We start from the raw sequence: 12,331 nt of genomic DNA on the forward strand, positions 1-12,331 counted from the left end.
ACCTGTTTAAATTCTTGTTGAGGCAATTTGACTTGGCATCATGTGACTTTTTCATTCTTATACTCCTCCCTTTATCATCTCAACTTGCACATGTTGCTGTTACAATTCAAACTCAGCTTTGAGAGGGCAAATAGAACAGCCATCTAAATGGATTCTTTTGTTGACTACAGCTTTTTATCAGTTGGATTCTCGAGGGATTGGTCTCTCTAGCTTTCTCAGGGGCATTGATGCTATCTTTAATTTGCATCTCATCAGTATTTAGCTTTCTATGGTGAGAAAGGGCAGCGATACGGATATTTATCAGTACCTAGGCAAGATGTTCGTTCGGATGATTCTGTAAAACCCATGTCCCAAACGTGCAATCGGAGTTAAGAGGGTGGCAAGGAGAAGTATACAGTTGGTTATCGCCATGACCTCCCTCCCATGCGAATACATGGATCTAATCTTTATCTTTCGACCTGGTCATATACTGTACTACCGCTAGGTACTGTATAACTCCGTGATCTAGTCTAAGTGTTAGTTGGCTGCGCTCCACTTGTCAGGATGACCCACTAGCGGAGACATTTGCCGAAGAACCAGGGGTCGGCCGCAACATGTGCTTGCAGCACCATTGCGCATGGAATCGCCTCGAGGCTAATTCGTTAAACAAAAAGCTGAGCGGTAAGAAAAAGAGAAAGGAACTAGAAGAGGTAATAATTCTCGGTATTTGTTTATTGCACTCGTTAGATTTCTTTAATAAGAACATGCGGAATGATTTTGCCAAACAATCAATCGGTCACCGAAGGGTTACTTACTTGGCTTCCTAGCTGCTACCCCTGAATCAAGATCTCACATTGCGGGGTAGGTGTTGTGCAGCTCGGACTGGGTTTGTGACTGGCAGCTGAGCTTCGGCCAGAGAGGCTGACAGCGAGCGACACATCAGCAAACTTTCAACCTCCCCTCCTACTGTACAACTATGCTACAACGCACCTATACCTAGCCCCATTTCAACCCAACGATTGCATTTCGTCCAATCCCAAACCCCTCCGACAGTGACCTGAATCCCGGTCAACTTACTTCAACCAGTAGTACCTAGGCAAGCCAGTGGAGATCAACCTACTCAAGCGGTCCAACCCGCATTCCAAGCACGGGCAGACTTACTTACTGCCATCTTTCACACTGGCGGCGCTTCGGGCACGGTTCTCTTTCCTCTTTGTCGTCTCCTTCTCCCTCTTCTTCCTCACAGCCCTCATGCTGGCGGCCCCACGGTTCTATCCTCGCATCTCGCTGTTCTTGTCGAACCTCCGAAACAATCCGCCCTCCAATTTCGCAGCTCACAAGAGCACCAGTCCAAGTTCCAGCTTCGCAACATCCTCCAGACTATCCCTAGCCTCGACGGCTACGAGTCCCACACGAACCTACAAACCAATCCTCGCTCATCCAACCAGCATGGCGATGGACAAGTACAAGTCGCCGCCCCAGGCGCCCCCGACCTTCACCGGCACCAAGGAGAGCATCGTGAGCGATGCCAAGGCACTCTGTGACACAACCCGCCAGCTGCTGGACAAGTTGGTAGCCGAGATCCCCGCGGATGACAAGTCCAAGACCACCTTTGAGGCCGTCATGGAGCCACAGGCAGCCGACGAGAACCAGAATGCACTGTCATCCAGGATTCTGGGCTTCTACCAGTACGTCAGCGGGGATGCCTCCCTCCGCGACGCCAGTACCGAGGCCGAGCGGATCATGGACGAATTCGGAATCGAATGCGGGATGCGCGAGGACGTTTACAAGCTCGTAGACGCCACCTTCAATGTCTACGGCGGCAAGGACGGCATCGCCAAGGCCTCTAGCATTGATGGTGAGCAGGCGAGGATGCTCGAGAAGGACGTCAAGGGCTACATCAAGAACGGACTGGGTCTCCCGGCTGGCCCCCAGCGCGATCGCTTCAAGGAGATCAAGAAGCGTCTCAGCGAGTTGACCATCCAGTTCACCAAGAACCTCAATGAGGAGAGTGGTGGAGTATGGTTCTCGCCGTCTGAGCTCGATGGTGTCCCCGAGGACACCATCTCAACGCTTGAGAAGGGCACTGGTGAGAATGAGGGCAAGCTGAAGGTCTCGTTCAAGTACCCTGAGCTGTGGCCGACTCTCAAATACGCCAAGAACCCCGAGACAAGAAGGAAAATGTTTGTTGCCAACGAGAACAAGTGCGGATCAAACGTTGACGTAAGTGTCTATCTGATTTTTTTTGCACCGATTAACCTCTTCTGCCCAGCAGCCATTTGCTACTAGTGGTTTGATCTGGCAGTCCAGATAATTCGAATTATTTTAGCAATTGGCTAACCAGCTCCCAGCTGTTCCGCGAGGTTATTATACTGCGAGATGAGGCTGCACGTCTCATCAGCTACCCCAACCACGCAACTGTGCGCATTGAGGACAAGATGGCCAAGACGCCCAAGACTGTGAAGGATTTCCTCAACGACCTTCGCACTCGCCTTGCAGATGGTGGTAAGAAGGAGATCGAGCATCTTCTTGAGATCAAAAAGCAGGACTCCCAGGCACGCGGTGCCGAATTCGACGGCAACTACTACCTTTGGGACCACAGATATTACGATAGGTTGATGATAATGCAGGAGTACGGCATCGATGGAAACAAGATTGCCGAGTACTTCCCCCTCAGCAACACAATCGCCGGCATGCTTAAGATCTTTGAGCACCTCTTTGGTCTCGTGTTCGTTGAGCTTACCCCCGAAGATCGTGCGCGCATCAGTCCCACCGGAAAGGCAGAGGATATCGCATGGCACGACGACGTCATCATCTTCAGCGTCTGGAATGATGCTTCGGAAGGTGACGATTTTGTTGGCTACCTGTACTTGGATCTGCACCCTCGCCAAGGCAAGTACGGCCATGCCGCCAACTTCAACCTCCAGCCCGGCTTTCTCAAGGCCGACGGATCCCGCAGGTATCCAGCTACTGCACTTGTCTGCAACTTTTCCAAACCGACACCGAACAAGCCCAGTCTTTTGAAGCATGAGGAAGTGGTCACATTGTTCCACGAGCTCGGCCACGGTATTCACGACCTTACAGGCCGTACACGTTACAGCCGTTTCCATGTAAGTCCTTTCATCACGCCTGTGGCTATTAAATACATCTTAACGTGTGAATTCATCCTCTGTAGGGAACGTCAACGGTGAGGGACTTTGTTGAGGCCCCCAGCCAGCTTCTCGAAGAATGTAAGTATCGACACCGCATCTACCTGTTTTTTTTTTTTTTTTTTTTTTTTTTTTTTTTTTTTTTTTTTTTCTTCTTCTTCAAACTGGCTATCGATCAAAGCGCCAGCTTCTTGTCGGATTGCCTACAAAAATGCAGAGGGAAGCTGCGGTAGGAACAAAGAAAGACAAAATACTGACGCCCGCTTTTCACAGGGTGCTGGACACCTGAACAGCTCAGGGCGCTATCGTCGCATTACCAAACTGGAGAGCCGATTCCGGAGGATCTTACCAAGGCTCTTATCAAGACTAAGCACATCAACGGGGCACTGTTTAACCTCAGACAGCTGCACTTTGGTATCTTTGACATGACGATTCACACTCCTGAGTCGCATGAAGAACTGAAAAAGATGGATTTCTCCGCCGTGTACAATGACCTTCGGGCCGACATTAGCGGCATCAAAGGTCCAGAGGCACTGGGTGAGCCGAGGTATGTTTCAATATCCTTCCCAAACTTTTATATCACCCTCTCAATCTTCAAGGAAGGGTACTTTTACTGACTTGAATCCCCATTCAGTAACTGGGGCAACGGCCAAGCCTGCTTCGGTCATCTCATCGGTGGATATGATGCTGGCTACTACGGCTACCTCTCGTCGCTTGTGTACGCCACTGATATGTTCTTCAGCGTCTTCCGAAAGGACCCCATGGACGGTAAGGAGGGCAGGCGGTACCGCCACACTGTTCTGGAGAGAGGCGGGTCGCAGGACGAGATGGAGACCCTCAAGCAATTCTTGGGCCGTGAGCCGAGCACAGAGGCATTCTACCAGGAATTGGGTCTGGGTCAGAAGCAAGAGAAGCTCTAGAGGGAACAACTTGATTGAGGCGTCGAACTGGACTGCAATCATTATGGGTGATACAGGCGTTTGACTTTACCGAATCAAAGATTTGTATGCTGGCGTACGCGCCCTTTTCGACCCTGCGGTTACCTGTTCTTGCCCAGGCTTCGGTGAATGTGGCATCATGCCTGCTCAACGTACCAGTAATTTGAGGATCAATCGGAGAGAGAATATGTTACTGGCGCAAGTGATGCTGGAGAGGTATTGAAAGCTCCTCACATTTTCACTGATTTTCATATCATCTTGGTGAACGAGAGCCAGGATCGGGTGTCAAAGCGATGGCTAAGAAGCACATTGTATCAACTTGATTTGATCCAAACCGGTCCACAATCACATACGACCATACCCACTGGAATATACGGGATCCCGTCCGCTCTCCCCTAGTCAAACCAGTGAGGGCCGAACTAGTACTCAGGTGGGTGACCACTGGGGAATCCTCGGTGTTGTATGTTTTTTTTTTTTTGTTCTTGGTTATAACTACGAATTTCTCAATTGGAATGACTATTCATTATCTCATTTGTCTTCACCTGTCACCATGTACGACCAATACCCATTGGAATATACGGAATCCCGTCCATTCTCCCCTCGTCAAACCAATGAGGGGGAGGAACCAAGACCTCTCATCCCCTCGCTGAACAGACAAATTGATATGTAATAAGATGAGTTTATATGTCATTGGAGCTGAGAATAACAAGTCACATCGACATATGCAGGGAGCTTAGGGATCTTCTGGCGGGTTATCGGCGTCTGGGCGCCTAGCTCAATACAATGAGGCTTCCTGTGTTTTTAGATCATAAATTTGGTTGGATCCCTGGTTTGCCAACGAAGCAATCGGGTCACACAGTTTGCTCTTAAATCGCATTTCAAAGTTGAATGGACACAAATCGTCGTTCCATTGCAAAGTGTGCTGTGGTGGTACGTTATTTTTGGTCATGTTTTAGTTCTCAGCTTCAGCCGGAACATTAATTCAGGTAGTTATTTTCAAGTTTGATTTCTTAAGAGCTAGTAACTTTCCAGGTGTGCACGAGGTTTCGCTATGGAAGGCTCTGTGCCATAGTCGCAATATCCACTTTAGATCCCCCTTAGTTTGATCTGTGTGATTAGTGTCAAGATCACTCACCCTGATCGCTTTTACCACCAAAGATACTTCAACCATTTCCGCCCTAAACAAAAAACAAAAAAAATGTGCCGAAAAGTTACCCACAAGTTCGAATGTGGTCACAACAATGGTCCTAGTGTTATGAATCCTGACAACCCCGCAGACTGCCCGGAAGCAGTAAAGGCCAACCGTCGACATAAGAAGACGAACAGACTTCTCCAATGCAAAAGTCCCCCGACGTCTGTTGTCAACACTGGCGGTTACTGTCAGAAGCCAAATTGCTTTGTATGGTATCTCCAAGAGTTCGGCTGGTCTTGCTGCGCATGTAAACGGCAGAATGAAGGAGGCTCCTGGGAAGTGTGCCACTGCTCGCACACTATTTGCAAAGGTTGCTCATCAGTAATCAAGTAAGTTATGCGACCACCTATTCTTGAGGTTTGCGCACATTGACACTTACATTTACTTCTGCTTCTTCTTTTTTTTTTTTTAGCCAAGAGCAAAACAGGCACCCGCAGGGACATGGCAACTGCTACCAACAGCAGGGGTATAGTTCGGAGTATGAGAGCTTCTCCCAACTGGGGTACAACCAGGATGCATATGATCAAGGGGGATATGGTCAAGAGCGATACGGCCAGGCAAATGAGGGTCATGATTAAATCAGTGCAGCTCAGTACTGGTCGGGTATCTGATATGCGGTCTTGGACTAAACAAGCTATCTAACAATCCTATCCCTCCAAAATATGGTCGGTTCAAAAGGCACTCTGTTTTCCCAAATCTCTCCCGTATAAATGAACCCAGCATGTTTCTCTTGTTGTATTCCATGGTAGGAGCAGTTTGCAATTGGATCAAAATTGGACTCATTTTTACACTTACTTTGTACCACTTTTCACACTATACTGTATTTGAACACATATCGAGGTGGTTGCCCGTAGACGATTCGGCAAGCTCCATGGCTCCGTCTTTGCTTTTGAAAAGCTCCTAGTAAGCGTTGGGAGCACAATGAAACTTCGTCAACGTGCTTAGGCCTAAATAGCTTTACCTGGTCCAATGGGTTGGAGAACTCATGAGAGGGAGCACGTTTTAATGTTTGCAAGAAAAAAAAAGAAGATTAGAAGAAATCGCACTGTAAGATGGAGGGAATCGTAAGTGACCAGGTTTCAAAATATTTTGGGGCCTGCTCAATTATAGGTACTAAGCCAGGACTTTATCTTCGACAAGCCCTCAAGGTCACCATCCGTCGTCCCACAGTTTTCGGGACTGACCCATGAGAGAGTATAGCCGCCCACAGCTCTATGAAGACAGCGAATGTTCGATTCCAGCTCTTGGGACCAACATCGCCGAATTTCATTGTCGACTGACATAGCCACATTCGTCAGTGTGCTGGGTGCAGGAGTGATCTTGGGCTTGATATACTCTAGTAGCATTCCGACAATGCGTGCTTGTTCCGAAGAGTTATCGCATACCAGACCATGAAGTCGACAAATGCATAAGTCGCATGGGATTCCGCCGGTGGCTAACCCAATGGATAGTTTGCAATAACTATCAAGTTCTTGGAAAGCTCCTTTATGTCCACCCGTAAAGCCTTTGAAATGGCAAATGACATTGTCGGTGAGTACTTTGGATGGAGTGGATAAAAGCGGATTCTTGTTCTTGCCAGACTTTGCTATTGGAATTATCTGGACCTCGCGCGATGAATACCATTTTGGCACCCTTTTAACCAAATCAAGGCTTGATAGAAGTCTTGCTGGTACCCTGGGGGTAAAAACGGACACCTTTCCTCTCTCTTTGGGCTTATTAGAAAACCATCACCGTCGACAGTGGCCATTCAAAAGGACCATTCAGGGTTCAACCAGTTGTCAAGTGTGAAAGGAGGGCTCGGAGGGCTTGGCGCAAATGCGGAAAAGATCTTGTCGAAAGGTCGTTTAAGTTTCTCTCCTTCTATCTGCTAAAGGGTGAACAGGTCGTTTTCGCCGCTGTAATCATAATTATTGTCATTCTCAGGGGCTTAAACTGATTTTTAAGATAATAAGTCAGGTGAGGAAGTTTGCGAGAAGGCCTGGCGCTGACTGAAACTCTGAAGGTATCCAACCGAGATAATAAATAGCTCCTGGAGAGCGTACGATAAGTGTGCAATCGTCGTCCCTGTCGTTGGTGACCCAGCTTTCAAGAAAGAATTCTGTCTCCATAGAACTTGGGATGGAAAAGGAAAGAAGTAAGGCACATTTCGCATTTAGAGCGGTAACAAGTTATATATGTTTAGTCTTTTGTGACCAGATTGTGGTTCACCGTTCCACCTTATCACATTAGATGGATGGATGCCTTCGGGCGACTACTGCCGATCAGTGCATTTGGCGGGAGAGCAAGGAGGAGCCAAGGCGTCCGTTTCTGGACGCCGCTGATTCCAAAATCAATACTTCTCATCTCCTCGTACCGACTTAATGAGGGCCGAACGAAAGCTTAGGTGGCTGACCACTGGGGAACACTCGGTGTCATAGTTTTTTTTTTTTTTTTTTTTAATTCTTTTCATGTCTGGCTAGCTATTGGTATCGTTGCACAAGACGATTCCTCTCTGCTGGTTGCCTTGATGGCTGTCATGTTGACCTTGCAATTCATTCTGACATTTCTCTCGCGAGCAATCGTTCTTTTCTCTAGCGATGTTGATATCTTCCCAAAACTAGCGCCATATATTTTGTCACGCCTTGATGCCAGAAGAACCTCATGGTTTTGTTCATTACATTTCGTTCCCATATTTTTCTTGTATTATTGGTTATCTTCAGCACGGAGAGCGACTGGTTCATCGTCGTTCTCGTCCTGTATTTTCTCAGCTGCACCTCGTTCTTTACCCTCCAAATAGGCAGCAACAAATGCTCTTTTGTTGGCAGACTTGACCGCCCGCTTATGGCGGTGACCTCTGATATGGACAAGCCATTTTTCCTCCGTAAGTACCGTGATGTGACACACTTCGCACGTCTTGTTGCACGGAGTCTCCTTTTGGTTGCTTGACGCAATAACAGTACCAAGAACCTCCCGGGCCGCCTTGGACACCTCGGCTGGCTCGGGCAATGGAAGTCCACCAAGATACTTGTCCATTATGTTGAGGGCCTTGTCGACGACTTCAGGTGACCAGCGCGTAACATCGGTGCTGTCCATCAGGAACAGGTTGGGAAGCATGTTTGCGTCTTGAATCAGAGGTAAGGTCTTGTACGTAATCCAACGAACCTGACCCTTGGCATACCGCCTAGTTGCCTGCTTGATCAAATCCACCCCCGCGAGCTTCAAGGCCCCCAGTTCCTGTTCTCGAATGCTTTCACCCTCGGCCTGTCTGTGCAGGGCGTCCAGGTACGGTTCGATCTCGCTAAAGCCAATCGACTGCCAGATGCCCGTCGTCCGGTCTATAGTGATGCCTTCCAGGGTAGATCGGCGCAGGTAGGCATGCATCTGGCGCGTCTCTTCGATGAGGCCATTGTCCAGCATCTTGTCAACGCGGCGCTCGAGACGATCGTTGAGGACGCCGCGTTCCGAGTGCACCCAGAAGAAGATGGGTGCGTGACCCTGCTGCGACGATTGGTCGCCGTCGGACGGCCGCCGCTGCTGCTGCATCTTTGCCTTGGTCTCCCTCTGCTCGGCGTAGATGTCAGATGCCCGCCGGCCGGTGGTCAGGTAGATTTCCAGGGACCGCATTATCTTGCGCCTGTCCTTGGGGTGTCGCCTGTCTGCCTCGACGGGGTCGACTTCGCGCAGCCGAGCCATCAGCTCCTCGGTTGAAGCCTCCTCGAGGGCGGGATCCCGAGAAATTGGGGTGGCGGGGAGGTCTGCTGCGGGTGCTGGACAATCCTTGTCCCCCTCCTCAGGCGGCGGGGAGGCGGCGACGAGATGGTGGTCGAAGAGCAGGCCGTCCAGATAGTAGTGCGTGCCGCCGACGAGGATGGGCAGGTGGCCCCTGCTACGGATCTCGCGGATGATGCTGCTGGCCTCCCTGCGGAAGTGGTGTACATTCCACGTCGGCTCCTCGAGGCCGATCATGCCGAGGAGGTGATGGGGCACGCCGCGCTGCTCCTCCGGGGTGATCTTGTTGGTGATGATGGGCAAACCCTCGTACATCTGCATGGCGTCGGCGTTGATAATCTCACCGTTGAAGCGGCGGGCGATTTCTACGGCAAGCTGAGGGGTGATGCATAGTACAAAATGTTAGTACATAAATTTTTTTTTCTCTGTCCTTTATTCATCTTTTGTTGACGCCCAAATATTTGAGGTGCTTCTTTTCCCCCGGCTCAAGCACATTTGGTAATGTAAAGAGAAGATGCATGGGGAAATATTTGCAATAATAGAACTCAATATGCATACATCAGATTTGCCCGTTCCTGTTGAGCCCATGACCACAACCAAGGGCTCAGGAGATGAAGGGATTTGTTGAGAAGACATTCTTGAGGCATTTCGCCTGATAGTGAAAATCGATAAATAATTAGGCCTCAGACCGAAAAAGGGCCTAATGCGGGGGAATAATCCTGCCCACATGCAACTGCTACTCCCGTAAAAAGGAACACGTTCAATTGATACTTCTAATTCCGTAAAGTAGGTATAGATGATTAAGGTTAAGTGTGACTCCTATGCGGGACGACTTGGTGGTATTGGATGAAAGTCCCCTTCTTTCGCGGGTGTTGCAGACATGAGACATGGGTGTGCTAGCCAAGCTGGATCGCTTAGCCACAACCGCTCCACACATCAGGGTCCCCTCCCACATTTTCAAGCCACCACACTACCCCCTTCTTCAGGAGAAAAGTGGGCCACGTGGCTAGCTATCCACTTAGCAAATTGAACACCTACACACTTTGGAATTTGGAGCCAGATCATCTACCAGCTTCCGTCGCCTCCCATCGTGTTGTCTGCGCCTTTCCTTTCTTCCTCAAAGTCAAAAAGGCGACTCGTTTGCTACCTCGCCGGCCTCTTGATTGGGCTTCTCTCTTTTTCTTTCTACCACAAGACCACCTTTTTAGATGACTGTTTGCATATAATTCGCCCATCATGAGTTCTTGTAAGTTCAGCCTCCAATGCGCGCAAACCCGATCGCAATGTGCCCGCCCGTCGCGTAACCATTACTTTGCGGGCAAGTCGCAAGACTTGTGCTCGAGAATAATGATCGCGAACAGGAATCCTCCTGGGTCAAGCTTCTGCTTTACATGACAGCCTATAGTAACAATGGCTTTATTTTCTTTGCCGAATCCTCTTCTGACTCCTCCTGCGCCCTACAGTACGGTTCCTTGACCTCGTCAAGCCCTTCGTGCCGTTCCTCCCCGAGGTTCAGCAACCCGAGACCAAGATCCCCTTCAACCAAAAGTTGATGTGGACAGGTCTCACCCTCTTGATCTTCTTGGTCATGAGCCAGATGCCCCTCTATGGCATTGTATCCTCGGACACCTCCGACCCCCTATACTGGCTGCGTATGATGATGGCGAGTAACAGAGGAACGCTGATGGAGCTTGGTATCACGCCCATCATCTCATCTGGCATGGTTTTCCAGCTCCTCGCTGGCACCCACATGATCGATGTCAACCTCGACCTCAAGTCCGACCGCGAGCTGTACCAGACTGCTCAGAAGCTTTTCGCCTTCATCCTGTCTGCCGGCACTGCCACCGTCTACGTCTTCACTGGTCTCTACGGTCCCCCGTCCGAACTCGGCGCCGGTATCGTCTTCCTCCTGATTCTCCAGCTGTTCATTGCCGGCATGATCGTCATTCTTTTGGATGAGCTTCTGCAGAAGGGATACGGCCTGGGCAGCGGCATCTCGCTGTTCATCGCCACCAACATCTGCGAGTCCATCATGTGGAAGGCGTTCTCGCCCACCAGCATCAACACTGGCCGTGGCCCTGAGTATGAGGGTGCCGTCATTGCTCTGTTCCACCTGCTCATGACCTGGCCCAACAAGCAGCGCGCTCTGCAGGAGGCCTTCTACCGCCAGAACCTTCCCAACATCATGAACCTACTGGCAACTCTGCTGGTGTTCTGCGCCGTCATCTATCTCCAGGGTCTTCGCGTTGAGATCCCGGTCAAGTCCTCGCGCCAGCGTGGTGCCCGTGGCTCGTACCCTGTCCGCCTGTTCTACACCTCCAACATGCCTATCATGTTGCAGAGCGCCCTTTCCTCCAACATCTTCATCATCTCCCAGATGCTTTACTCCCGCTTCCCCGAGAACCTCCTGGTCCGTCTCTTCGGTGTTTGGGAGGCCAAGGAGGGCAGCTCGCAGCTTTCGGCCATCTCGGGTCTTACCTACTACATGTCGCCTCCCATGAACTTCACCGAGGCTCTGATCGACCCCATCCACACGGCACTCTACATTGTTTACATGCTTACTGCCTGCGCCGTCTTCTCCAAGACTTGGATTGAGGTCTCAGGCTCCAGCCCCCGTGATGTCGCCAAGCAGCTCAAAGACCAGGGACTTGTCATGGCCGGTCACCGTGACCAGAGCATGTACAAGGAGCTTAAGCGCATCATCCCTACTGCCGCCGCTTTCGGTGGTGCCTGCATTGGTGCTCTTTCCGTCGCCAGTGATCTCATGGGTGCCTTGGGCTCGGGTACTGGTACCCTACTTGCCGTCACGTAAGTTAAACGTCCTCATGAAACTTCTCCCGAGTTTTAAATGACAAATTTTGCTAACATTCATATAGTATCATCTATGGCTACTTCGAGATCGCAGCCAAGGAGGGTGATCTCGCTGGTATGAAGGGCATGGTTATGGGCTGAGGTAGTCAAGTACTCACCCTAGAGTTGAAACGACTATTTCAGACGAAAAAATCAGAATCTGTTCTTCTTTTGTCCAGTTTAATCCATCTGTAATAATATTGCTGAGGTATTATACAGGGAGTTGAGGGTTCGCGAATTTTTTTTGGGAGGCGGCTTCATTGGGGGAAACCAAAAATCAAAAAAGACTTAACAACACGGGAAAAGGCCCATTTTGTTGCAATTTCTGCAGGGGCTAAGCCATATATTGATGCAGTCCGGGCGTTTTTCTCCCGTTGTTAAATATCTGAAAAAAAAAACATCAATGGAAGCAAGCCTTGAGTTTATGCCAACTAACCTTTGTGACAGGAGTCCGCTCGGATGTACCCGTCTACAACGCATCAAATATGGGATATGACCTGTTTCGAGAATGTAAC

The 12,331-nt window shown here is 49.8% G+C and overlaps 6 protein-coding genes across 6 annotated transcripts; 3 read left to right on the forward strand and 3 right to left on the reverse strand.

The window, feature by feature from the left end:
• Nucleotides 1–992: 992 nt before the first annotated feature.
• PgNI_01469 (uncharacterized protein) lies at nt 993–4,322 on the forward strand. The gene is made up of 5 exons (XM_031121540.1): nt 993–2,202; nt 2,331–3,089; nt 3,155–3,209; nt 3,402–3,675; nt 3,763–4,322. The coding sequence occupies exons 1-5, from the start codon at nt 1,231–1,233 to the stop codon at nt 4,046–4,048; spliced, it is 2,346 nt and encodes a 781-aa protein (XP_030987563.1). The 5' UTR covers nt 993–1,230; the 3' UTR covers nt 4,049–4,322.
• Nucleotides 4,323–5,264: 942 nt separating this feature from the next.
• PgNI_01470 (uncharacterized protein) lies at nt 5,265–5,909 on the forward strand (the record flags this gene model as incomplete). The annotated part of the gene is made up of 2 exons (XM_031121541.1): nt 5,265–5,587; nt 5,671–5,909. 2 exons carry the CDS (start codon nt 5,265–5,267, stop codon nt 5,834–5,836), a joined length of 489 nt encoding a protein of 162 aa, XP_030986293.1. The 3' UTR covers nt 5,837–5,909.
• A 449-nt stretch (nt 5,910–6,358) lies between these two features.
• On the reverse strand, nt 6,359–7,005 carry PgNI_01471 (uncharacterized protein; the record flags this gene model as incomplete). Its single annotated transcript, XM_031121542.1, has 2 exons — nt 6,359–6,932; nt 6,953–7,005. 2 exons carry the CDS (start codon nt 7,003–7,005, stop codon nt 6,359–6,361), a joined length of 627 nt encoding a protein of 208 aa, XP_030986292.1.
• PgNI_01472 (uncharacterized protein) lies at nt 7,006–7,366 on the reverse strand (the record flags this gene model as incomplete). The annotated part of the gene is made up of 2 exons (XM_031121543.1): nt 7,006–7,122; nt 7,301–7,366. The coding sequence occupies 2 exons, from the start codon at nt 7,364–7,366 to the stop codon at nt 7,006–7,008; spliced, it is 183 nt and encodes a 60-aa protein (XP_030986295.1).
• Nucleotides 7,367–7,706: 340 nt separating this feature from the next.
• On the reverse strand, nt 7,707–9,740 carry PgNI_01473 (uncharacterized protein). Its single transcript, XM_031121544.1, has 2 exons — nt 9,525–9,740; nt 7,707–9,341 (listed from the first exon to the last, which is right to left on the reverse strand). The coding sequence occupies exons 1-2, from the start codon at nt 9,693–9,695 to the stop codon at nt 7,941–7,943; spliced, it is 1,572 nt and encodes a 523-aa protein (XP_030986294.1). The 5' UTR covers nt 9,696–9,740; the 3' UTR covers nt 7,707–7,940.
• A 275-nt stretch (nt 9,741–10,015) lies between these two features.
• On the forward strand, nt 10,016–12,242 carry PgNI_01474 (uncharacterized protein). Its single transcript, XM_031121545.1, has 3 exons — nt 10,016–10,212; nt 10,430–11,774; nt 11,843–12,242. The coding sequence occupies exons 1-3, from the start codon at nt 10,203–10,205 to the stop codon at nt 11,916–11,918; spliced, it is 1,431 nt and encodes a 476-aa protein (XP_030986289.1). The 5' UTR covers nt 10,016–10,202; the 3' UTR covers nt 11,919–12,242.
• Nucleotides 12,243–12,331: the final 89 nt, after the last annotated feature.

Source organism: Pyricularia grisea, assembly GCF_004355905.1.
Source record: "Pyricularia grisea strain NI907 chromosome Unknown Pyricularia_grisea_NI907_Scaffold_1, whole genome shotgun sequence".
Lineage (NCBI taxonomy): Eukaryota > Fungi > Ascomycota > Sordariomycetes > Magnaporthales > Pyriculariaceae > Pyricularia > Pyricularia grisea.